The sequence below is a fragment of the Mirounga angustirostris genome, unplaced genomic scaffold, assembly GCF_029215605.1.
Source record: "Mirounga angustirostris isolate CCGP_5_RB_7025 unplaced genomic scaffold, mMirAng1.0.hap1 SCAF_8, whole genome shotgun sequence".
NCBI classification, from domain to species: Eukaryota; Metazoa; Chordata; class Mammalia; order Carnivora; family Phocidae; genus Mirounga; species Mirounga angustirostris.
In genome coordinates, this window is record NW_026991716.1 from 128780211 (window position 1) to 128806580 (window position 26370).

The window sequence follows — 26370 nt, forward strand, 5'->3', positions numbered from 1 at the left end:
GTTTTATAATGTTCAGAAAAGGAGGGTAGGATTAAATCTCCCCCCAAAAAAAGAGCCAAAGAGCTTTCACTAGCCTCCAATTCTTCATTTTATTGTCACTAGTAAAACCCAAGAAGTGACGACTGAGTTAAATGGCATTAAATTAGAATTTAATATTTTTTGGTAGAAATGGTGTAAACGTTTTCAAGGGGGACACATTAGTTCCTATTAGCATGTTCCACAACCTTTGATATTCAACCGCATTACCTCCTTGAGCTCAGAGCGCCTTGAGGTCATATAAACACGAGCATGGTCTTTACAATCTCTTGAAATTCCAGATACCATGTACATCTTACACGCTGCTGTCAGAGGGGACACCAGTACTTAATGGGAAAGCTAATAATTGCATTCAGGTCTTCTTTTTAAAACCTGCGTGTTTCAGTGGCTTTTAGTAGGTTCATTTTGTAATCTAAGGAAGGCAGTTGGCCAGTAAAATAAGAGAAAGGTGAAGTGGATCCGTGGAGCTAGCCAAGACTTGAAATAACGTTATTTCATATTATTCTTATTTCATGTACATTATCCAAGGGGTCAGAAATTGTCGTTGGCTTTTTCATTTTTCCAAAGAGAATTGGCGGGGAAGGAGGAATGTTTTAAAACTGAACCAGGCCTCCTAATTCCTCTGTCTGAGAACCCACAGCCCACACAGAAATTCAAGAGATGTGTTTAGTGAGGGAACTCAGTCCCTCAGCCTCTGAGCTATAAGGATTGCAGACAGTCCAGCCAGGAGGTTACCTCAGCATAGACCGAGTAAATAAATCATTTGGTAAAAGCCATTAGAGAGTAAAGGTTAATGGAAAGTCATAAATCAACCAGCCTGTCTACGTATGGTTTTGCTAGAATGTAGGAGTAATTCGAAAGTTTTCAAATATTTCCTTAACTCTGTATGATTTGAAGAAGAGGACTATGACATAACGAACCAGTTTCTGTTATTATATCGAAATGAGATGAAACCATAGTATAGATCTAATGCCAATTCGCTTATTCAATTTTACACAGTTAGGTTGTTGTTTTTAGAACATCATGAAACCTCATTTCATGGCCCTATAAAACTAGAATGTAATGGCTTACAGCTTTTCCGTTTGTTGATTTTTCTCCTTCAAACATCTTTGATTTTCCATCCTTTGAACAAATTTTTAGAGAATGTCTTGAATGTCATGCAAATGATCCTGTCCTCCTGCCCCCTCCCCCACCTGTCTTTAAAGCCATTTCTGAAGTGAACCCATCCTGACAGAACCTCATGATACCTATGAGCGCATTTTTAAAAAACATTAGTACCTCCTCCTTGGCCGCTTCTAATCCCCAGCATGGCCTTTCCATCACTGGTAGATTGTTTCTTTTTAGTACCACCCCCCCACCCCACCGCCACCTTATCTAAGAGGAAGGGCTGGTGCGCAACTACACAATGTCAGGTTCCTGTGGCATCAGAAGTTTCCTGGCAACTGTCCTCTCCCTTCCAACCAACATCCCAGATTTCTGCCTTTTCTCTCAGCCGTGGGCCGTGGAAGCTCAACTCAAGACGTCGCCCCCAACCATCTTCACTTAGAGCTGCTGTTGATCTAACACGTACCCCGTGTCAACGTCCCTCCCTTTTTTTTCTTTCATAGATCAGAATAAAGAGCTTAAGAAAGAGCTTAATTTTTCTCATCAGAAGGAGCTTACATTTCTCTTCCTCCCTAATAAAAACACCCCTCCCCAAAGGCAATTAACCATTTAAATATCTTCTCTTAGAAACTTGTAACTTCTATTGCCCGCCATCTTTTATGGGCAAGTTCCAGTGACAAACACAAGTTTGTACCACAACCGAATCTTTCAAAAACATATTAAAAAAAAAATTATGTTGTTTTTGCCAGATTACATTTGTAAACTTTAATATGTCTGGAACCTTTATACGGTATTTCACTGTTCATATCAAACATTTGCCACTGTTCTTTAAAGCAGTAGCCAGGGCACCCAAGCATTTCCCGCCTCAGATGGCCCTGGTTTCTACCCGTATGAGCCCATCAATTTCAAACTTTCCTTAATTGAACAAATGGACCCCCCCCCCATGCAAATGGACAGGTTACGGTTTCATCTTCTTGTTCTTTCTTAGGGTTTTGCTTCAAGCAAAAGGCACTGGGACGAGTCTATAGATATGCACCCTGTCTTATAAAGCATGCAGTTGAAAGCCTGAAATCCAACAGGGAGAGAAGGAAGAACCAGGACTGTTCATTTACATCTTCCCAAGACCTGGCCCTACCAGTGTGCTATAGATCGCCCAGATGAAGTCAACTTGATTTCAAAATAACATTGCAAACTTTCCCAGTGGAATTGACAGCATCCTTGGAACTTCATTTCACACTTTCCTGACTTGGGAATGGTTATTTTGAGTAGCACCTCTTAGTAACCTGCCTTTTTAATGCCTGGGCAAGAGGTTAAATATCTCACTTATCTACATGTTTGGCCTCCATAAACAGCTACTTCATTCAGAGCCCCTTCAAGCGTTTATCGAAATCTCACCATGTTTGACATTCCAGAGAAAACATCCAGGTTGCTGGTGATAGGGACTCACCTTGGCTTTACTCATCAAAGCTGATCATCATGATACATACAATGTCAAAACAACAATAAGGAAATAGACTATATTCCCTTAAAGATAATGTATCTAGAGTGAACAATACAAAGGGAAAAAAACTAGGTACTGTGGTAGCCCCATATGAGTTCCCAGTTCATAGAATCCCAAGAATGAGCAATAATTTAATCACCATCATTATAGACATCACGTGGTATAATTTACCAAGAATTTCTTGCACATTAAATGTTCTACAAGCAACTATATTCCCATATGAAGCCCTGTGTATTTTAAGACTTAGTAAGTTAGGTTATGGTTAGATTAATGTCAGGTAACATCGAAGAAAATGCCTTAAAGTTTAGGAAAATTGCATTACATGAATTTCAGGATCTCTGACAAAAGAAAGTAAATCCTGTCTTAAAGCTGTCAGAATTGAAACCCTTATCAAGCTATGAGAAGAAAGTTCATCACCCCCTATCGAAAGCTGCCATTTATGTGAGGGAGATAAGAAAAAAGACACATGATCACTTATGAGCAAGGTTGTTTATCTCATATTATTTAGAGTCATAGAAACTAAAGAAACAACTCCATTATCTAACAGTAGCAAAACAGTTATATGACCTGAAAGGCACTGCAAAATATGACTTGGAATAATTAATGCCATAGGCAAATGCTTATGATCAGTTAAATTTTAAAAGAATATAAAATTCAATAAACAGTATAGCAAAGATCTATCTTACACTACGCATACATAAATAAGAAAAAGACTAAAAGGAAATACATTACTATAGTAATAAATGTGGCTTAATTTAAAGCCATTTTATCTTTTTAATCTTTTTCCAAAAAATTCACCCTCTATTATTTGCATATGTGTGTATGTATGTACAGGTAAGCATATGTCTCTATATGGTATGTATATATTTATGTACATCATAATCAGAAAGAAAATGAATTTTTAAGTTGTAAGTTCTAAGAATTAAGTTTAAAGCTAAAAGCATATGAAGTCCCCAGGAACTTTATGATAACCCTATACATTGCCAGATAGGTAGCTTGATCGATATGAAACATAGGAGAGGAAAAATAATGGAGCAACATCTTAAAATGAGACAAAGAACTGTCCTGTGGGCACTTTGCCATCTTTGGAGTGCCCAGAATGACCATGGGTGTCAGCAATTGGCTTCAACATCATCAGGACTAGATTTAGACAACACAGTGTGATTCTGAGGGCCTCTTTCCTGTCAAAGGAGGTGTGTGTGTGTGTGTGTGTGTGTGTGTGCAGCATGCGCGCACATAAGACAAGTAGCCTAGACCTGCTAACACCATACAGACTGTGAGGGATAGAAAGAAGAAGAATCTTGCATATACAGTAAAAGCAGAGCTTATGGGATTTTCAGATGCCAAAGAAACTTAGAACCACTGGGCTAGTGTTTCTCTTGATGTTCTTTGTTCAAGTAAGTCCATTTGATCACGAGATCCTTATCACTCCCCGTGACATGATTCCAAATAAAGTAACAAAAGTATGAGAAGTAACAAAAGTGCATTTCTCCATAATTTCAAATAAAAAATGCATTTGCGATGAAGAAATGCATTTTATTAATAATACTGTAGTAAGTCTTCCAATAAGGTGCTTTTCAGTAGATATTTTCCAATATCTTGGTTCAAGTGTTGCTGTGAAAATAAGCCTCTGTTATTGCCATTCTCATGCCCAAGCCAGTATTTTTTTTTTTAAGATTTTTATTTATTTATTTGACAGAGACACAGTGAGAGAGGGAACACAAGCAGGGGGAGTGGGAGAGAGAGAAGCAGGCTTCCCGTGGAGCAGGGAGCCCAACGCGGGGCTCGATCCCAGGACCCTGGGATCATGACCTGAGCCGAAGGCAGATGCTTAACGACTGAGCCACCCAGGCGCCCCACCAAGCCAGTATTTTAATGGCCAAATGCTCTGTTGGGGAAAGCGTGCCTGTAATACTAAGGTTGTATGCACTTTCAAAGAAATAGATCTGCTTTTTGACCATTTGGGTCATGATGCCAAAGTTGGGGAGCAAAGAAATGGGAGTAAATGGTCCTCTGCCCAGTGAACCAGGGCAGCAAGGAGAGTGGGGAGCCAAAGCCAGCAGACTCCAGTGGGCACTGAGGCAGCCCCCAGGCAGGATTACTCAACAGCACATGCATGTCCGTATCTGAACAGGAAGGGATACATTCTGACGCGTCTTCCAGTTCTGACATGGTTCCTTCTAAGCTTTAGGACCTGAGTGTGATTGGACAGCTCCTGCAACCAAATCAGCTGGGGTACTAATAAAGAATGCAGGTTCCAAGGGCCCCATCTCTGCAGGTGTTGGTCTGCCCAGGTGATTCATTACACATGTTTGTCCAGCCAGGTGTTCACTTGGCTCGACAGAAGGACACAAAGGCAGCCCTCAACGCCCACTCCTTTTTGGTCCAATCCCCGTTTTCCTCCCTCCTCTTATGGATGGGATTTTCAGATTGGGAAGTTGTCAGAAGGACTGTACATCTGTTTCTCTCTTTATTGTTTACTCTCCCTCCTGGAGGAGAGAGCCTGTGTTTCCGGCAGTTAGCAGTTCTCTTGTTCCCTGGAATCCTGCTTGGTGCCTAGTAGGTGCTTCAGGAGGATTTGAATGAGCCAAGGCACGCCGGGTAAGAAAATTACTAATATCACTCCTGCCCCCTCCCCCGCCCCCAGATTCTGAGGATACGTAGCGTGGAGTTGGAACACCCAGGCAAAAAACTTGGAAACCCCTCCGATGGGCCACCCTCACCTCAAGATTTGATGAGCTTAGAACCCGACCATGCAATGTTTCCGTAAAAACATGCCTCCTTGCAGGGTTGGCCGCGGCCATTTTCCTTCCCAAAGGGGGCCAGTGCCCTGGCTTCTGTGGGCCCTCGTGACCCACCCCACACAGGCCAATTCCTCTTTCTTCCTGGTTCCCTTTGTGGTGCTCCTGCTTCCAAAATTCAAAGCAAATTGGAAGCATTAAAAAGGCTTCATTTTCTTTCATCAAAGGGGCCTAGCACTTTCAGGCATTTAAAAAAAAAAAAAAAAGTTACTCATTTAACTTCCCCTTGGCTCCATAGAGAAAAGGTTCTCTTGAAATTCAAAGTGAGCTCAATTTATTTTTCAATTAATTATATTTCCAGATCTAAAAAGAAGATTGTAAAAAAGAACAAGAAAAAGGGGGAAAAAAAATCCCTCTGTTTACTTTACCAACTCCAAGCACCGAGTCGGCCATGAAGTGCTTTTTGTTCTTTTCTCCCCTAATTGCCATACCTCCAAGAAGCTGGTCTTAACATGCCATCGATCATCCGCAGGGCACATCAAATGCCGGCTGGCTCAGCCCCGCGCAGCGCTGCTCCCCACAGAGACACACACTCATTTCCGGGGGAGGCAGCGGGCAGGGAGCCGCTCCTATTTGAACGGTGTGGCCTCCCTGTAGAATTCAGGAAATGAGTTTACTCTATCTGTGACAAGCATCATGTTCACACAGTTTCAAGAGCAGCCGGCTCGATGAGAGACTCTGCAGCAGTGGCCCTGGGATGTGCACGCACCCTGCTGTCCCCCACACTCCCCAGTACCCCAGCTCACCGCACCTGACCGTGGCCTTCATCATACCTGTCACCTGAGAATGCACGCCTCAGCCCTTGTGTGCTGGACATTTCCGAATGTCATCTAACCTGAGATTAGGAAACCACACGTTTTTTAAACAGAGGGCTGCTTCTAACAGCAGGGCCTCTGGGTTGATTACCCCTCAACTCCCCCAAAGCTGAAGAGCTGATGCCTATCTTTTGATGATGCTTGTTTGTTTTTTGTTGTTGTCGTTGTTGTTTCCAGTGGTAAAATTTGGCCCCACTTTGGTTGTTACTCAACTTGTATGCATTTCTTGCACATAATCTCTGCTGGACCAGGTTCAAACAGGGCCAGATTGATGGGCAGAGGGGGGCTTTGGTCGGTATAGAGTGTGCATTCCCTTAGATCAAGGGAAGGAATGTCCACACCAGCTCAACATCAGGACAGACTGCAAGCCCGTGGTGAGATTTGGTTATTTTGCATATGGTTAACCATCTTGGAGGTCATAAAGTGAGGCCTCTGTCCTCCAGTGCAGCAGCTGGGTTTACACAGTATTTCCAGATTGTTTATTTTGGCCCAGAGCCAGGGCTACATCGTTTTTCCATTATGCCTGTTTGACAGATGAAGAGAGGTGGGAAGAGGGACTTCAGGGGGCAGGTCTGTGATTTCCTTTTTATTTACATTAGAGGGACTTTTGAGAGTTCTGAAGATTTTGAACCAGTCCAAACATAATGTCAAGGCAGCGGAGGTAGAGAGAGCCACTACTTTTGCAAAAATGTCCAGATCTCAGGCAGTCAAGCAAAATCCGTTCACGACCTCAGCTTGAGGCCGTGTTGGGGGCATTGTGCCTGCCACTGCTCAATCTTGCATCCAGATGGGCTACTAGTAAATGATATTTATCATCACATTCAAAAGTTAACCTCCCAATGGTTGCTTAGGAGTGCCTTGGGAGGAGCAGTGAGTTGGGAAACTGAGGCTTAATGCCTTCGCTGGTATATGTGTTCTGCGTGGACGGATGAGATTGGTGCTGAGTGAGGGTGCATGTCCAAAGGCGCTATAGAACTTTTCCTTTGCAGTCCTTTCCCTGAGACACCAGCTTTCCCGGGATCCCCCCCCCCCCATGGCCTGCCCTACGTTCTTCCACCAGGGAGCATTCAAGAGTGGTCAAGGAGCCCCCGTTCAGATTACATCCACAGCAAAGCCCTTGGAACTTGGGTCAAGTGCATGGGATCTGATGAATGAATAATGGCAAATTGAGTAATTGAACAGCGTTAATATAGCAAAAATAGGTCACATAGATGTCTTGTTGCTCCAATAGTGTTTGGGTTTCTTTACTTAGTGGCTGTAGTAAATACTACATGTGACATATATTCATTAGCTACAAGGTTGTGACATATATTATTATATGTTCCTACATAGGTATTTATGTTCGTTGCCTATGTCCCTCATCACAATATTTCTTAAGCTTCACTAAGTATACGTAAGCCATCTGTCACCATAAGATAACGTTCTCCAATAAAGTGGCTAAGAAAAGCTTATACCACTGCCTCTCCAGAGCATCCTGTGATGGCAAACCCCTGTATCAGCCCATCCTAAAGAAACCTGATTTCTAGAAATGGAAAGTTTGCTCATGAAGGACCCTCCACTAAGGAAAGAATTTAGCAAAAACAACACAGGTACAGTCAAGACCAAAATTTGCCCTTTGGGTTAATCCAGTTTTAAGATGGATTTAACATACAGCTTTCAAATCAACAAACTTTTATTGACGGTCGTTATGTGCCAGGCATGGAGCTGGGTGCTGGGGAGCTAAAAATGTAAAAGATACAGTCTCTTTCAGTCTGCAAACATTTCTGCTGGCTTGCAAGTTTTTCACCAGATCCTCCCAGACTTACCAAAGCTTAGACTTAGAACACTCAAGCCCTTCTTTACAACCCATCCCCTTAATGCTAGAATACACACTGGGCAAGGAGAAGTGGGGGGTTATAGATTTCCACTTAATCTGGAAATCAACAGCCAGTGATGTAGCAGAAGGGCACTGGGCTGGGAATCAGAAAGCCTGCTTTCTAGTCTCAGGACAGTCACTTACTGGCCAGACAAACTTGAGCAAGTCTTGTGACCTCTCAAGCCCTCGGGATCTGTAGGTGAAATGGGTTGATCTGAGGGCTGTGTGAGGCGATGAGAGGCCACGGGAAAACACATGAATCCACGGAGCTCTATGCAAAGAAGGGCATGCTATTCTGATGAGCTGTACGGAGACAGTGAGGTAGGGGAAGGTTTGAGCTATTTATACCACTATCTATAAAGCTTTAATAATGCAGAAAGCTCACTCAACTCAGCCGTCTCCCTACTGACTTCAGTATCATCTTGCATTTTTTTTCTCTACTGGCATTGGATGACCAACTATAAATGTTCATGTTATCGGGAGTCAGCAGTATAAAAAGGACCCCCCTTCAGGGCCATAGTGACTCTGTAGGGTCTCTACTACCACTCCTCAGGGAGAGTGGAGTCTGGGAGCCTAGAGAAGTCTGTCCCCACCTAGTCCTGACTCTGTGGTGACTTTGGACATGTCTATAAGGAAAAACAATCTTTATTCTGCTATTGAGATAAAAAGATCAGAGGTTGGTTTTTGTTGGTTGGTTGGTTGGTTGGCTGATTTTCTCTTCTGATTATTTCACAGCTCAAAACCAATGCCTACTTTGAGGAAATCTTCTGCAATTATGAAAACAATAAAGGGAAGTGTTTGGCCACTCCCTAAAAGTAAATAAGAAAAATGGGGAAAAAAATCAAAAACATCCTGAAACCACAGCTTCTCTTTGCTAAAACGTATTGATTAATTAAATACAGGAGCAGAAAAACATGACTTGGCCAGCGCTATCATTCCAAAAAGGCAACTGGACCGCAAAGCTAAACACGAAATTATAGACCCCAGTGAGAGATGAAAAATCCCAGATGTGAGAGTAGGCTGCTTCCTGCTAAGGACCCAGCATTCATGGGTCTCTTGGGCATTTTCTATTAAGAACATTCAGATATTGCCTTTGTTCCCACTTAGCTATGTCCGCACCTCACAGGCAAAACCAAGTCTTCTTTGGGTCTGACAACACCCCCTTCCTTCTGTTGGCTTCTTTCACTCCCTCACTGAGCATGGATACAGGGCGCTGTGCGTCCCTAGGTGCTGAGCTGTGGAAGTACAAAGGTAGATGAGGGCCACCCCTCTCCTGGGCACTCTCAGCATAACAAGCTCCATTAGGAGAACAGCTAGATGAAATGGTGGGGATGTTAGGGGGAAAAAATCCAGGGAACATTTTTTAGAAGTTTCATAGTGCCTCAGAGGCCTCCTAAGAGTTTTCCATCTTTTGGTTGAGACACACACACACAAACCTGCCCCCTACCCTCAGACTTGCACACACAGCAGATCTTCATGGTCAAATAGATAGTAGTTATGAGAGACCCAGCTCCATGCAGAGTATTGTGGAGACAAGCACATTAGGCTGGGTTTCTCCACGAGGGATTTCTGACCAAGGAAAGGAAATGTTGACACCATCGAACCAACCAGAATGAAATGCCCCATTCGCTCCCATCGCGAGCGGGCTCCTGAAGAGGGATTCTCCCCTAAGACCGTGAGCCCCATTTAGCCATTAACAAAGTGAGGGGTCAAGGGCCTGGGTTTAGTTGTCGAACTGTCCGGACCCAACTTCTGGCTTCTCCACTTACCAGCTGTGTGAACTTGAGCAAGTTACTAAATTCCAATGTCACATCGATAAAATGATGATAATAAGAGAGCCTCCCTCATTGGGGTTTTTGTAAGGATCGAGCGCATGTTAGAATTCTCACATTCTTCGCGCTGAGAAAACGCTCTCAAAAATGCCTATTGGTGATGAAGCTCATGATGATCAAGTCCCATTCCCTGCTCATAACTCCCATGTCTGGTGCAATATGTTATTCAATAAATATTTTCAGAGAAAAAGAAGGAAGGCAACATTGGACACAGGAATGAGGTGAAGCCTTCATGTTGACATAGAGTACTTGCTTCCTAGGTTTGTGAAAGCCAGAATTTCAAAACCTTTAAAGCAGAAGCATAAAACCCAAATTTTTATAGCAGCCAAAGAGGTAACATAAAAGAATGAACTGGCATTTGGGGGCTGGAACAAAATGGAGAGCCCTGGCCTCTCTCAAGGATGGAGGTGGGCAGCCATACTCAGCTCTAGAAGAATATTGCCTCACTTTGAGAGAAGCCAGAGATGCAGATTTCCATGTGAAATAGACCAAGTCTTACAACTAAGTCAGTTTCTAAAAAAAAAATACCTCACAGGCCAAATAGTACAGCCTGCCCGTCAGATCTCAGGCTGCCTTCTTGCTGTGCCTGCTTTAACGAAAGGAGCCCTGAATTTGTCTCCTCCTTCTGAAGTGTTCACCAGTGGGGACCAGAGACATGAGCCCCTTGAAGTCATCTCTCAGTTCCTGCTAGTTTCGAAGGATGCTCATGGGGTACATCACTTCTTGATGGTTACATTCTTTTTTTTTTTTTAAAGATTTTATTTATTTATTTGAGAGAGAGCAAGCACATGAGAGGGGGGAGGGGCAGAGGGAGAAGCAGACTCCCTGCCGAGCAGGGAGCCCGATGCGGGACTCGATCCCAGGACTCCAGGATCATGACCTGAGCCGAAGGCAGTCGCTTAACCAACTGAGCCACCCAGGCGCCCCTTGATGGTTACATTCTACAGCGTCTGCCCACCTAATGAGGGCTACTTCACTTCCCAAAGGATGCTAATAATAAGTATGGATTCTTAAAGCATGATTGTTTTGTGACCGAAATAAGAACAGTCTCCAAAAAATCCTAACAACTTCCTCTAGAACTGCTATTATGGCAATCTGGAAAGAGGCTGATTCCACAGTTCACGTAGCTTTGTTTTGTTTGGAGGGAAAGTCTGGCGTTTTACAAAAACGTGGGACACTTAGCAATGGAATGACTTTTCCATAGCACTGATTACTGTATAGCAAGACACATAACCATATGTCTTTGAAATGTGATTTTAAAAATTCTCAACTAACTATAACAGAGCAAACTTCCCTCTAGTCTTTCCATGTGAAGGTGATAATTTTCTACAGGCTCATGAAAGCTTCACTGGTTATGGCCCAGTATTAGTGGAAACCTCAACATGAATGGAGGTCCAGGCTCAGATTCCAGCTCTGTCGATGACTTACTAGCAGTGTGACCCTGGGTAAGTCATTTAATCTCCAGAGCTTTTATCCTCCCATCTGCAAAATTGGTGGTCAGAATACCTCTTAGCGTTATTGAAAATACTGAAAATATGAAATACAATAACATGCCTGTGGACATCATCCAAACCTCTAATAGATGTCCATGTCAGTGTTGGTTGAGTTCGACCTTTGTTTCTCCTCTCACAAAACAAAATTCTTAATTCTGACCATGACACCATCCTCTGGCAGTATCATTAACCTTCCTTTGAAATTTGGCAGCTCTGTGGAAAACAAAAGGGGCGGAGAGAAAGGCTGTAATCATTTCATATAAACTTTTGGTTTTGTGTCCACTGCAGTATGAAAACTGAGGGTAGAGGGTTGGATGACACCACCAGAGAGTAAGGAAGGGGTAGAGGACGGAGGCTAGGCCAGCATCTGGGAGCACTAACGTTGAAAGGACAGGCAGGGAAAGAAGTCTGGGCATGGGAGGTTGAAAGGGAGCAATCAGAAAGAGACTAGAACCACCTAGTGCTCATTCAATGTAGCTGCTCCTATAAAAATACACCATGAGGGATCAGGGTTAGCTGGGACTGTCACCATCACTTGCCACATCAGCTAATTAATGATGTAGACATACCCTGGTCCTTTTCCCTTGTGTTTGAATGATACGCTGTTACTTTTGACAGAGGGTTACCTGCTCTGCCCATCCACCAACTGGCCCGTCTCAGCTCTAGAGGAAAGCATGCAGGGAAGAGAATCTGGCTGTGATGAACTAGCAGTAGCTTTATAGCAATTGACCCAGTTACCTAATCCTAATCAAAGAAGGAAATGTTTAACTCCCTCATGCTATCATGTTTTTAAATCCTCCAACATTTTAGTGATTTGGTGTTAATAACCGTTTATAGCAAGCCAACATTTTACGTCCAATTTATCTTGAAGACTCGTCTAAGAAGTTACCTGGTTCTAGGATAAAAATTCAGTGGACACTTTTCTTGGATCGTTTTGTTGTCAGTGATTACACTTGCTGTGTATTATTTTTAGGAAAATTGTGTTTTGACCTTAAAGAGCTTTGAGGCCCTGCAATAGAGCAGATCCCAAATGACTTATTTACAAAGATGTAGGCTCCAAGATGCTTACTCCTTTGGGTCTTCCCCCAGAACAGGGCAGGAGGGCCTTCTGTTTAAGTTCCAGGCACTGTTAGCCCCTCCCTTTTTCATAAAATGTAAATACAAGGCCTTCTGTCTTTGCTGTTGCAATGTTTATGACTACACACCTGACCAGCACATATGATAACTAGCTCCACTAATTATCATTTATACCAGGACTAGTACTTACTAGAATAAACAAGATAAATGAAAGATTGTAGAAGGAAATGCAGTCTTGATTTCTTTAAGAAATGATTTCCTGAAATCAGGGGTCCTTAACAGATCCATAAATGCCTAAGATATTCATATATGAGCTTCTAGAAGCCCATATACTCTCCCTGTCTTCCTGAGCATGAACTTTAATCAGGTTTTCAGGAGGGTGAAGAACCTCTACTCTGGAGTATATTCCCTGATCAAGCCTGAGTAGAGCACCTGGGATGTGCCACTTTTCTCTGTCACCCAGGAAACTCATAGCTGAATATACATGAAGGATGTTATTAAAATGATGCTAATTTTGTTACAGTTTTTTCTTATGAAAATTCACACAAGATATTTCTCCATGTTTTATAACTAGGAATAGATGTGAATAGATTGTTTTGAATGAAGAGCAGTTCACAATGTTAAATTCTCTATTGGTTGTTAGAAAGTTTAGGGCCAAACTCTCAACCCACCTGCTACCCAAGTGCTTAGGACTTCACAGTGTGCATTTTGTGTTACTTTTAAAATATATTTTATTTATTTATGAGAGAGAAAGAGAGTGTGCCCATGAGATAGAGAGCATGAAGAGGAGAGGGGCAGAGGGAGTGGGAGAAGCTGACTCCCCGCTGAGCAGGGAGCCCCACTCTGGGGCTCTGTCCCAGGACCCTGGGATCATGACCTGAGCAGAAGGCAGAAGCTTAACTGACTGAGCCACCCAGGCACCCCATATTTTATGTTACTTGATGTTGGGGTTTGAGGGACTAATAAATAACACCCATGTCCCCCAGCCTAAGTTCTAAACTAATTGAGAAATAGACACTGGAGACCGACAGGTGGAGATCCAAATGTCAGCTTTATTACCAACTCAAGCTAGGTGGGAGAACGCAGCCTATGTGTGAGGAGAAGTGGGCTGGTCCTATTCCATCCCGACTTCAACAAACTTGCCCACCAAGTCACAGGCATGGTTAGAAGCCCTCCTTCTCTGCAGGAAGGTGCGAACTGTCGGTAGACAGACACACTCTTTCCAGAGGGGATGGCCTCTCAACCCCTTCTCCAAAATGCAGAGAAGCCCTTCTGGCCCTGGTACCTGGCCCACCTCCCTGAACGAGGGGCTGGGGCAAGAAGCAGGAGCAGTATTCTAGGGAGATCTTTCCAAATGGCGAGATGGAAGCCATTACCCCCAATACCGAACTTCTGACCCTCATTCGCCCTCTGCCCAGTGTCCTTAACTATGTAGCTCTTTGCAACAGATATATTTTTGTGAAGTTCTTCACATTCTTTTTGGACCAGGTTGGGCCATATATGTCAACTGAAAAAAATTTATTTGAAAATCACAGGAATCCTAATATTTTTTATGGTATGAACTAACAAAAGACCACACAACTTAGAGAGCTTCAAGAGGAAGGGATTGTAGGAGTCTGGAAATGAGTGAAGTATGCTTCTTGCACCTTTCAGTGTTTAACTTAAAATGCTTGCGCCTTGCCTGTCTTTAATACCAATTTTTTAAACTCTGTATTTTAAAAACCCAAAGGGATATGCATAGTAACATGTCTCACCTCAGATTAGCTATAGTTAATATCTGCAAAGAAGATAGACATTATAGAATGTTCTGTCATAAACCCATTTTAGAAGAGACTGTGCCAGGGGCGCCTGGGTGGCTCAGTCGGTTAAGCATCTGCCTTCGGCTCAGGTCATGATCCCAGGGTCCTGGGATCGAGTCCCGCATCGGGCTCTCTGCTCAGCGGGGAGCCTGCTTCTCCCTCACACTCTCCCTCTGTCCTTTCTCTCTCTCTCTCGCAAATAAAAAAATAAAATCTTAAAAAAAAAAAAAAAGAAGAGACTATGCCAAATTCTTTAACAAAAATTCTGGAACTGATATGTCCAAATATGTATTGTACCTTGCAAGAGACTCAATTGGAAAAGTAATACCCTTATTTAAATGAGGCCATTATTATTCGGAGAATTTCTCCATTAGAAAGGCTATTGGGAGCTTCAGAAAGTATCTCAAACAGCCTAAAAAATAACGAGTCTTTGTCCTGTCAGGTGAATCTGATTTTGGAAGCAGCCATCTGGAGCTATGTTCAGTGAATAATGTACCTCTTCAAATTTGGTGACAAAAAGTTTTAGTTAAAAATAAGATGATAAAAGAAACTGCGGCAAATTTTCATGATCTTGGGTTTGGCAATGGTTTCTTAATATAGCACCAAAAGTATAGGTAACATAAGAAGAAATAAATTGGTCTTCATTAAAATTAAAAAACTTTGTTCATCAACGATAACTATCAACAGAGTGAAAAGACAACCTACAATTTGGGAGAAAATATTTGCAAATCATATACCCGATATATATGCAGAATATCCAGAACAAATAAAGAACTATAACTCCACAATGAAAATTTAAACAATCTAATGCCAAAATAGGGAAAGGACTTGACTAGACATTTCTTCAAAGAAGATATACAAATGGCCAACAAGCACATGAAAAGATACTCTGCATCATTAGTCATTAGTGGAATGAAAATCAAAACCACAATGAGATAACAATTCACACTTACTGGGATGGCTGTAATTTTTTTAATTAAAATAATAATTATAGAAGAAGAGTTGGGGAAATTAGAGCCTTCATACATTGCCAACAGGCACGTAAAGTGGTTCAACCACTGAGGAAAACAGTTTGGTGGTTCTTTAAAAGTTAAACAGAGAATTAACCACGAGCCTGCAATTCCACTCCTAGGTATATGCCCAAAAGAACTGCATTCAGGGACACAAACAAGTACTTGTATATAAGTGTTCACAACAGCACTCTTCACAATAGCCAAAAAGTAGAAACAACCCAAGTGTCCATCAGTGGATAGATGGATAAACAAACTGTGGTACATCCATATAATGGAATACTGTTCATTCATAAAAAGGAATAAAATACTGATAAATATACAATGTGGATGAACTTGAAAACATGAAAACCATATGGTACCTGAAAAAGCCAGACACAAAAGGGCATACTGTATGATTCCTTTTATATGAAGTACCTAAAAAAGGCAAATTCATAGACAGAGAGTAGATTAGAGGTTACCTGGGGAGGGTTATAGGGAATTTAGTGGGTGCAGAGTTTCTGTTCAGAGCAATGAAAGAATTTTGGAAATAGTGGTGCTGGTTGCACAACATTATTAATGCCCCTGATACGTACACTTTAATAGGGTTAAAATTTTATGATTGATATATATATATATATATATATATATAACATTTCTTGTTAGGCATTACATGTAAAATATATAGAACATTGTATTATTAGTCATTAATATAAAACTAAGCAGATTTTAGTTATAACTGACCACAACTTTAAAAGCATTCAAAATTTACAGCAGTTAACGTATTTTAAGGAGTCTAGCAGTTCTTCCTTTATTTTTCTTGACAAATGCCCTGTGGAAATAATGAAATGCAAACAGATTTTATATCAAATTCAACTCTCAATAATGCATATTAATACCTTAAAAGAAAAAACAAGATGATTAGAAAGTGGTGAGAGCTTTTTCCCGTGCTTCCTCCTGAAAGTAAAGCCCTTGATGTGTGGAACAGGAAGTCAAAAGGGAAACCGGGTAGATTTTGCTGTTCGGGAGAATGTGTCATTTGTAGATAACTGAATTGTGGTCAAATTGCATAGTTCACATCCCGTGCAAAGAAATGTCGGATCGTTTATGTTTAGTCAACTAATGTTGATATTAACACCTAGAATATGGTGAAATCTTTCTAAATAGGGCAGGGAACCCATTTTTCCCTTCTATTCTTTGCGCGCTCAGTTTGTTCTCAAGGAGCTGCCAGTCTTAGGCTCGTCATGCACGGCTTCGTCCTTCCTCCTTTTGAGCGAAAGCATTAGAGATGACTATTCACGTGCAACCCTGGTTCTTTTCCAGAGCATAGGAAACTTGGAAATATGACTGTGACCGTGAAGAAGACTGTCCCCTCCCCCGAGGCCGTGCAGATTCTCTACCAGCGAATGAGATACGAGTATGAGTTCTACCACTACGTCAAAGAGCAGTTCCACCTGCTGAAGCGCAAGTTTGGACTGAAGTCCCACGTCAGCAGGCCCCCTCTGAGGCCCCAGTTCTTTATCCCAACTCCCCTGGAAACCGAGGAGCCGATCGATGACGAGGAGCAAGATGACGAGAAGTGGCTAGAAGATATTTATAAGAGGTGATGCCAGCACTGTGTTGCCTCCACCGGCTGTATCTCCCTTTTCCAGAAAGTTCTTTTGTGGGGGGGAGGAAAAGTCCTTAAGGGACTAAATTAACGCTCAGCTGCATTAAAAAGAACAAAACATGCCCACCTGTTGGGGTCACGGGGAGATGCCCGGTTTTGCGGGTCTCACTTGTCTGACTGCATTGTGCCTTCCTGGCTCCTTGGGTCCTGTCCCAGGTACACTACATGGCGCCATCACGGGGCATCCCATCATAACATAGCTTTTCCCTCTAGCATCTTGAGAGGAGGGGGAGAAATAGAGCCCACAGCCCAGGAACTTATCATTCGTAAAATGACTTGTAAAAATATTACCTCAGTGGTAGGACACATCCAGACTTAACTCTTTCGGTAGAAAGACAAAACCACTTCAGAGACCAGGGAATCCACTCTAGAAGGATCTAAGAGGAGAAGCTAAGACTAATAAGGACCTCAAAAGGGAGGACGCCCCTGGATGAGTGGTTTCCGCCCCCGTGGGTAGAATTCTGCCTCTGGTCCATCTCAGGGGACACTTTCACCAAGAGCAGCGCAGTTATCTCTGAAAGAAGTCAGTTGGTACTGCACCCCCAGCCCTTCCACAGCCTTGGTACCTTTCAAGGTCAAAGGCCATGGCAAGCTCCATTGCGACAGTCCCTTGCCAAGCACCATTCTGACAGATATCAAAGCAGCGTAGCAGGGAAAAGAATTTGTTTGCTGTGTAAGGGAGACTGCAGGCGAGACAGAGCAACTCTGGAGGTCACGTGACATCAGGAAACTGGTATGGTTGTGTTCTTTGCACCCAGTATGAAACATCTCTCTCCCCAGCATTGCTTTCACTGGAAACCCAGGAACCAGTTTAGCTCTGGCATTTGGCGGCTGTGGGCAGAAGTTCTAAGCCTGACCACAGACGATGCATAATCTACCAGGCACATCCCTGGCCCAGTTGGGTCCACAGTCACTGGCGTCTTTCACCTTTGGTCCCTTGGGAGGTACCTGGTTTTAGTAAAAAAAAAAAAAAGGGGGGGCGTCTTGAGTTCTGCTCAAGCAGCTGTGAAACCACAGTCCCATTTCTTAGGGAAGCAGCTCTCCCGTGAGAACCTTATTAAGACCTTAAGAAGAGAAGAAGCAAGAGCTTCTGGTAAGAGTCTGCTGGACCAGCTCTCTGAATAGGTGTCTCCCCACAGAGTGGTCTGCACAGCTGTTGGGCAGTTCCATGGCTCCCCATTTCTCTCCCGTCATCTGCCACCTATTCATGATCCCGTGGGTCTTCGGCTTCGGAAATGTTTTCATTGTTAACTGCTCCCTCCTCCCCAGCCCTGAATATACATATATCCCTGGGTGGATAACATACAGCCAACCGAGAAGCAAGGGTGCAGGTGGTGATGGTAGGCAGGATACTTGCATCAGATTTTGTCTCCTTCATGGTTTTTCCCCTAGAGCCAGCCCTTTCAGAGCACTAGCAAAGTGTGAGTTGGGAACACATAATAGTAAATAAGACTGACTTTACACAAGCTACACATTTTCTACTTTTCAGAAACCAACAAGTCTCTCTAGAGTTTTTTCTTCGTTCACTAAAATTGGATGGTAGCCAAGATATAAAGCAAGTCCTTTGGAACCTGTCGAGTGAGCACTAAAGCTACTTTATCATGAGATGTACTGAGAAGGCTCCGCCCCACAGGAGTCCAGCGAAGGCTGGGACCACAGAGGCACAAAATCCAGCATTTGGCCACTGGTGGGCCTCCTTTCTGCCTCACAGAACTGGGGCAGAGACGTGCTTAAGAAAAATTTTCTTAGAAGAGGAAATATCCTTTGTCCTGTTGAGAGAGGCCAGGGCCCTACCATTAGGCCTACCTTAAAAAGCAGCACAGAGAACCGCTGTCCTATTGAAAACAAAAAACAAGAACGACAGCCTGGTACACGGTGAGTCATTTCTCTGAAACTGCATATAAAGAATGATAATTAGTTCACACACTGTGCAAGCTCACTCTCTGAAAATAAAATCGAATTGGCTTCGTGGTCTCTCTTTGTCAGAACACCAGGACCACTGGTCATGTTAGCAATGCATCATCCTCCGAGTTCACACGAGCACTGGGTGTCCAAAGGCATTTATTGTCAGCCGTGATCCTGACAACATCCCAGCAAAAGATGCTGACGGACTCACTTGCAGGGCCTTACTGTTACTCCGTCCCAACAAATAGCCTCTACGTCCTGAAAGTCAAGGCACTTCATCAGTTTATTGGCACACGTAACAACATTTCTTTGGCCCTGAGCCCAACACAGTTTGTACTTCATGAAATATATTGTACATTTTACATAGTTTAATTTAAAAAATACATTTTAAGCTGGTTGATCTTTGACTGCCTTATTTATTATAACCTTTCAGCACATTCCAAGGTTTTAGTTACTCAGGAAGGAGTTAATTAAAATGATTTTTATTTTGGTCTGATGGATGTTTTTTAAAAGGAAAATTATTATTATGAACCTTCAGCCTACTTTCCTTGAGTGCCGTAAAAGTGCTTGTAAATCTTTTTTTTTTTTAAGAAGAAGAAAGAAAAAAAAATAGTGTTTGACATGGATGGAAATTCAAAAATATATATGGAACTGAAACATTAGCTTAGCTAAAATAAAAGCAATCCGTGTTTGAGATGAAGTGTTCCTTAACTTATTCATTATCCATATAAATAAATGAGTATAAATAAGTTGAAATTTTTTTTTTCCATTCTGTTGATAGCTGAAAATAAAAGTGCCTGCCGTTCTTCACAGCGCCCTCGGCCTTCTTAATTGGCCAACCTTTTTCCATCAAGACGTGCCTTTTTTAGAAAGATGTATTTTTTTTTTAAGTCCATAAACTCTATTCTTATGATTGGATGACACCAAAAAGCTGGCTGAAGAAATGAACTAGAACTAGGCCTTCATTCATCTGGTTGTGTGTATACAAGCCCGAGCAGCTGACTTTACCCCGACGTGTCCTGGTTGGTTTGGTGTCAGGGTGGTTCAGCAGAACCCTCAAGCCCCCGATTGCTGGTGTCTCAGCGCACATTGCTCTAACACAGGCAAGGAAGGATACGCCACATCACGCCTCTTAGCATATATTCTGATCTCTTTCTCCGACAGGTAGAGCCCCAAAAGCTGGGTGATTCTCACCTCCCAAGCGAGCAGTTTTGATCCAGAAACACTCTTCTTGTGAAATCTCACAGCTGCATCAAAAGGGGCTTGCGGGGACACCTGGGTGGCTCAGTCGGTTAAGCATCTGCCTTTGGTTTAGGTCATGATCCCAGAGTCCTGGGATCGAGTCCCACATTGGGCTCCCTGCTCAGCCAGGAGTCTGCTTTTTCCTCTCCCTCTGCTCCTGCTTATGTTCTCTCTCCCTCTCTCTCTCTCTCTCTCTCAAATAAATAAAATGTTAAAAGGGGGGGGGGGGGCTTGCAAGAGAGTCAGGGAGTCCCCAAGCTTTCTAGCTATCAGACACCACATGCCAACTACATGTGGCTATTTTGTAAAAGGAAAGAATCAGGATCTTGGTACTAGACAAAAGAAAAACCTATTTTGGTAATAATATGCTTTAAGTAAGAGTCTGAGTCTTAAACAACAAGTGACAAGTGGTTACATTTATCATTTAATTTGTTCTGTAACTTGGTCACATGATGTCTGACTCTGAGTGATCTTTAAAGACAAAAGTACTGAACAAAACCTGGACCATACCCCCTCTGGACTTGCTTTGTTTGGTCTGAGGTTCTTCATAAATGTGCTGTTACCTGCAAGTTCATCCAGTGAACTATTTGGCTTTAAATGAAGGTTGTGGATAACGGTAGGATTTCTCAGAAGGCAGAGTGGTGATCCATAAGCATTCAGGACAATTGTTCTGTGGGTCAAAATTATGAAATTCTCTTTTAGTAAATGTAAAGAGGATTTATTTTACTAAAATAACTTGCTTCACATCTGGTAATGAGGAGAATAATTTTTTTTTTTAAGTATGTTGAATATCCTACAAAGGAAAAGCCTGTTTTAGGCTAAAACCAATATTAAGAGTCTGTTAAGAAAAACACATAGAACTTCTTTCACAGCTCAGAAAATTCATCGTGGCGGAGCTCAGTGTGTTAGGGCCATAGACTGGCTTAAACAACAGAAATTTATTTTCTCACACTTCTGGAGGCTAGAAGTTTGAGATCAAAATGTTGGTTTCTCCCGAGGCCTCTCTTTTTGGCTTGTACCTGGGCATCTTCTCTCTCTGTCTTCACATGGTCTCACCTGTGTGCCCCCCTTGTGTCTGGGCCCAAATTCTTTTAATAAGGACACCATTCATCTTGGATTAGCGCCCACCCCAATTCCTTCATTTTAACTTGAAATTAGCCCTATAGAGACCCTATCTCCAAATACAGTCACATTCTGAGGTGCTGGGTGTTAGGACATCAACATATGAGTTTTGTGGGGACACAGTTCCTCTCAGAACACCCAGATGATAGCAGAGAAGTTAGAGCAGAGGAACTAATCTCTGACTAGGAGAGAAGCGAACCTCAAATCACAGACCCCTCCAACGGCAGTGCGGCTCAGCGGTCATCTGGCCCTTGTCCTTATTTTATACGTAAGGAATTGAAGGTCCAGACAAATACAAGATGCAAATACATCACATGTTAACTTTTTCCATTGAGGGTTTGATTAACTTTCGAATATCAAACAAATCAAAACTTTAAAATGATGATCTAGCCAAAGTCCCTCTACTGACCTAAATCCGGGATGGAAAGGATAAGCCACATCCGGTACCCCCTGCCTCATGGACGCCGCCCCCCGCCCCGTGTGGCTCTTCTGGGAGTGGGGCCTGTGGAACCCCCTTCCACAGAGGTAGACCCTAATCACTTAAGGCCTCAGAGACAGATGTCGAAATCAACCTGTTTCATTTTAGATGTTCCTCTCTCCTCAAAGAATTTGGGCTACATGTTGCCCCTCTCAGATTATAGAGTTTCCTTTCTCTGAAAAAGCAAAATGAAGATTCACGTTCTACTTCTTGTAAGGAGTTTCAGAAGGACCTCAAAAAATAAAGTCAAATGCAGCTCATAAAACTCGTGGCAGGCGAGTGTAGACTTGTCCCTGGAAACCCGGAGCGAGAGAGTACCCAGGCCCCGAGCCCTCCCCGGCCTCTCCCCTCGCCCACCGACTGCTTCCCGCACTCGAGAATTCCTTTCTGCGTAGGCCAGGCTTGGCTCGCAGCTCCCAGGCCTGCAGATTCCCAAGGAACACCCGGGCCCACGGGTGTTCATGGGTCACAGAATTGTGAACTGACCCCTTGTGCCCTTTGGCTTTCAACTTGTCAACATGGGGATTCCCTTAAGAAAAAAAAAAAAAAAAAAGGAAGAGAAAAAAAAAAAGGAAGGGAAGAAAAATCACCGTGCAAAGGAAAAATGTGAGCTAAGTTTTTCCTTTGGAATCTTGGCGTGTGCGTTTAGCTATCTTCAATCTGGCTTTCGCCAGACACTGTATGCTTCGAGCAGGCATGGAGCAATCTGCCTTACGCTGTGCTGCCAGAACATTCAGACTTGACCTGTAGCATGCCTCCTACTCCAGTCCTGAGCAGAGACAGCCGTCAGGTCGGCCGCGCCAGACGCAGCGTGCTGGCTGCGTGGGGCAGCTAGAGAAGCCTCTAGAACCAGGAAGCAGAGCTGCTGGCTGACAAGGGCAGACGCTGCACACCAGTGAAGTCCCAAAGTTCACCTCCCAGCTGCTCTATTTCACTGGGCGCTGGAGTAATAAGTCACTTGACCTCTCCCTGCCTGAAGTCAGCCCAGCTGGAAAATAGGAGGTCCATTGAAAACCAAGAGTTGCTTCTGGAATGAACTTTGTCCCCCCACCCCACCCTCCACCACCATATGCTAAGAGACTGAGAGCCACAAGCCTTTAGGGGCTGATGAATGTTCGTTTTCTCCACAAAGTGCTCTGTCCCCAGCAAGAGAGCCTATAGTACACATAATTCTAGGTCCATCCATGCCCCCAATCCCTCACGCCTGCACGTGGTTCCACCTAACCTATCACTGAGTCCATGGAAAGCAGCCTTTGGGAGATGCGAAAGGAACCAGTATGAGTAGGCACATTCTAGTGGACACGGGTCAGTATTCTTAATCTGTGCCATTATTCAAGGCAAACCACTTTATGGATTTCCAGTTTTCTCTAACATTCTCTTTGGGAGGAGGTTGTGTGTTACAGGAATCCTCTCTAACTCACAGCTTCTAAATACAGGCATCTTCTAACTTCTTTAAAGTACCCTGCATATCTGTGATCCTGTCCATGATAAAGAGCCTAAAACATCCATGTCAATTAGTACAGGGTATGCACAAGAAAAGTTTTCGTAAAGGTTGGAAACCCAATAGGATGGGGTATTGTACTTTTTGGCATTTTATTCTCAACATGGCATCACTACTCTGACGTTTTGGGAGAAGTCTGGCAATGATTTCGTGGGCTGGTGATGTATGCAGTGTGGTCGAGCCTTCTGACTCCATTACGGGACTGCCATTAGAGGACTCTAAATCTTTTGTGTTACTAATTTTTTACCAATCACAAACTTCTTTACAGCCACCCTATTTGCTGCTTATATCGAATTTACCATCTCCTTTCCTCCTCTGGCATACTTTCCTATTTGCTCTCCATCTTTGATTGAAAGTTAATGAAATTCTAATCCAGTGCATATTCCCAAAAGATAATTCATGAACCAGGTGTGTGAGATAGGCATGAAAAAAAATCCGTGCGTTAAACAAGTTGGAAAATGCTTTAGCTCAAAATGTCACACAGTACAGTGGTATTTTAAGAGCACACCAAGGGTCTGGAAGAATACTGCAGTTTTTAAAAGTCAGCTTATCTTGGGGCACCTGGGTGGCACAGTCGGTTAAGCATCTGACTCTTGGTTTCAGCTCAGGTGGTGATCTCATGGTCGTGAGACTGAGCTCGGTGCCGGGCTCCACGCTCAGCACAGAGTCTGCTTGGGATTCTCTCTCTCCCTCTCCCCTCCCACTCGTGCTCTCTCTCTCTGTTTCTCTGAAATAAAGAAATAAATATTTTTTTAAAAAGTCAGTTTATCTTTGTCGAACCCCACATTTCTCAAAACTACTTGTCATGAAACCTTTATGAAGTTAGACCTATTAATAGTTGTGGAACTAGTGTTCTGGAGATTACACTTTGAGAAACATTGCTTTAATGTGTCATTTTCCCCCCATTGGAAGAGTTGCTTTCCTTCTGCTATGGTTCGATGTTTGGTCTTCCAAGTGGCTCATGTATCCTGCTTGAGGAAAATGTATTTGCATATAATTAACATTTTGATAGATAGAAGGTGGGGGCAAATAACATTTTTAGTAAAATAATGAACAAGGAATCATCTTTCAGTTTTGCTCATGCTCCTTAATTACATCCCCCTACTTCACGAGAAAGTGGAAACTCTTTTTAAGGTGATTTTTAAATAGTCTTTAATATTATTTGGATGCCTCGAATCAATTCACGACTTCCATGAGGACTGGTGCTCAAGTCGGATTGGATAAAGAACATCCGCCGCATTTCGTCTGTGCTTGGTTCTGCAGTGGGGAGCTAACGGTGGCAAAATGGAGATCTCCCGTTGTTCGGGTGAGGTTGGCAGCTGGAGATAAAAATGCTCAGCTCTTGAGCTTGAACTCAGCCTTTGCACACTGGGGTATCTGTGTTGTTCAGCACACTAGGGGGAGCCGGAGCCATAACATTTTACTCAGGAAATCCAAGGTCTTTCCAAACCTCCTTTCTCTCCCACACCTGCTTATTTTCCTTCCGTGCTTTAGAGGAGTATGGCCCCTAGCGTATGTAAAACACAACGCGCACACCTTGCACGCAGCCTATTATCTTTCCCAAGCTGTGTGACCTGCTCCCGTGTTGTTGCCATTGTTTTTAAATTACTATAGTATGTTTAAAAATCGGTCTTTATCAGATCATCTTTCCTGAGCGTATTGTGTAATTACATAATTGAAGTTCTGATTCGATCATCGCGAGTTGCCTGCTGTGGTGACTTGATGGTCATAATAACCCTCAAGCAAGACCACCACCGCAGCCATAGACTTACAGGGTGGGTACGGTGAAACAAACAAGGATGTAGGACGAAGTTAAGAATCCCATATGGCTCTGTCAGCAAGCCAGTCCAAGCTAGAAAAGGATTCAGATAACTCTCAGGTCAAATATTTTTTAATGAATAAAAATTGATTGGCATGCATAGGAGCTTAAATATGGAGAAGGTGAGAGATCAGTGAGGACTTGAACAGGGAGGAGGTTTCCTGTGGAATTTGTTCCAGGGACGGTGGAATTTGTATAAAAAATAGGGCAGATCTAAAGCATAACGAAGATCTGACCTTGCGGCAGATCTACAAGAAAGGTATTGTACCCTGTTTGTGTAATAGGAAATAAAGTCCCCATGAAGCTAAATAATGAACCTGTGATCACCCACTAAGTGACAAGGCCAGGATGCATATCCAAAAAGGCGAGATTAAACTGAGCCTGACTGCCGAGGATTTTTAGAGGAAACTGTTATTTTATCCTAAGGACAATGAGGAGCCCTTAGTCGTTTCAGAATAGAAAAGAAACATGAGGAAATCATTTTTTCTTCTCAATCAATTAGCAGATGAGCTGATTACTCTCCCTTTGCCCACCCAGAGCTCTCCTGCATTCACTGCCCTTCTTTGCAGGCTCTATCTCCCGAGACACTGAGCTCTGTGAATGATATCATCTGGGCTCCCTGCCTGCTGTCTCTTAGCTGGCTTGGCCAATGGGTGGCATGCAGAAAATGAGGAACATCTGAGAGGAATTCGGCCTCTGACTATATAATGGGTGAAGGAAAGCAAGGCAAAACCCCATTAGTCATCTCCCTGTGTGCCCAGGGGTTGGACGGGGATTGGCTAAGAGATTGGAGAAGAAGGGCCAAAGGCAGAACTTCAGGATGGCTCCATGACTGATTTCCACCAATTGGAAAATGGTGCTCCACACAAAGGTACTCTGTGAATATTTGTTGAGTTGAATGGACCAAAAGGAGCTAAGGGAAAATAAAGCATTAACTCAGGTATGCCAGCATGGCTAGAGATGCAAGTGATATAAATGAGCAATGGGAGGGAGAGTTGCTCTAGTGGGCAGAGGATTTCAGTTTGAGATGTGTGGGTGTGTGGCGTCCAGTGAGCCTGCTCATCCCTTCCCGGATTTCATTGTCCTCAGAGGCAGGGTTCCTAACGGACATTACATCGATCCCCTCAGCCCTCTGTGTGGCCATAAGCAGCTGGGACTAGGTCCTAAATTCCCTCCAACTGACACCGGAGTGCTACTGTACAAATCTAACAATACTCTAGATGTGCCATTATATGGAAAAAAAAAAAAGGTTGGGAAGACCAGCTCTAATTTACTCTACCCAAAATACAGTTTTTGGTTTTGATTTTTTTTTTTCTTAAAACGGGTATTTTC

General features: G+C 43.1%; 1 protein-coding gene across 3 annotated transcripts in view; it reads left to right on the top strand.

Annotated features, from left to right (window-relative positions):
• The window catches only part of UST (uronyl 2-sulfotransferase), a 331357-nt gene that overhangs the window by 277824 nt on the left and 27163 nt on the right, over positions 1 to 26370 (top strand). The window contains exons 8-9 of one of the 3 annotated variants that reach the window (XM_064598203.1): positions 16626 to 16905; positions 18461 to 19625. The exons of 1 other annotated variant lie outside the window; for it this stretch is intronic. In XM_064598203.1, the coding sequence (XP_064454273.1) occupies positions 16626 to 16905; positions 18461 to 18560 (380 nt within the window). In that variant the 3' untranslated portion in view covers positions 18561 to 19625. Of the gene's footprint in view, positions 1 to 16625; positions 19626 to 26370 lie in introns of those variants that run through there. One more of the 3 variants, XM_045865721.3, reaches the window with a different exon arrangement.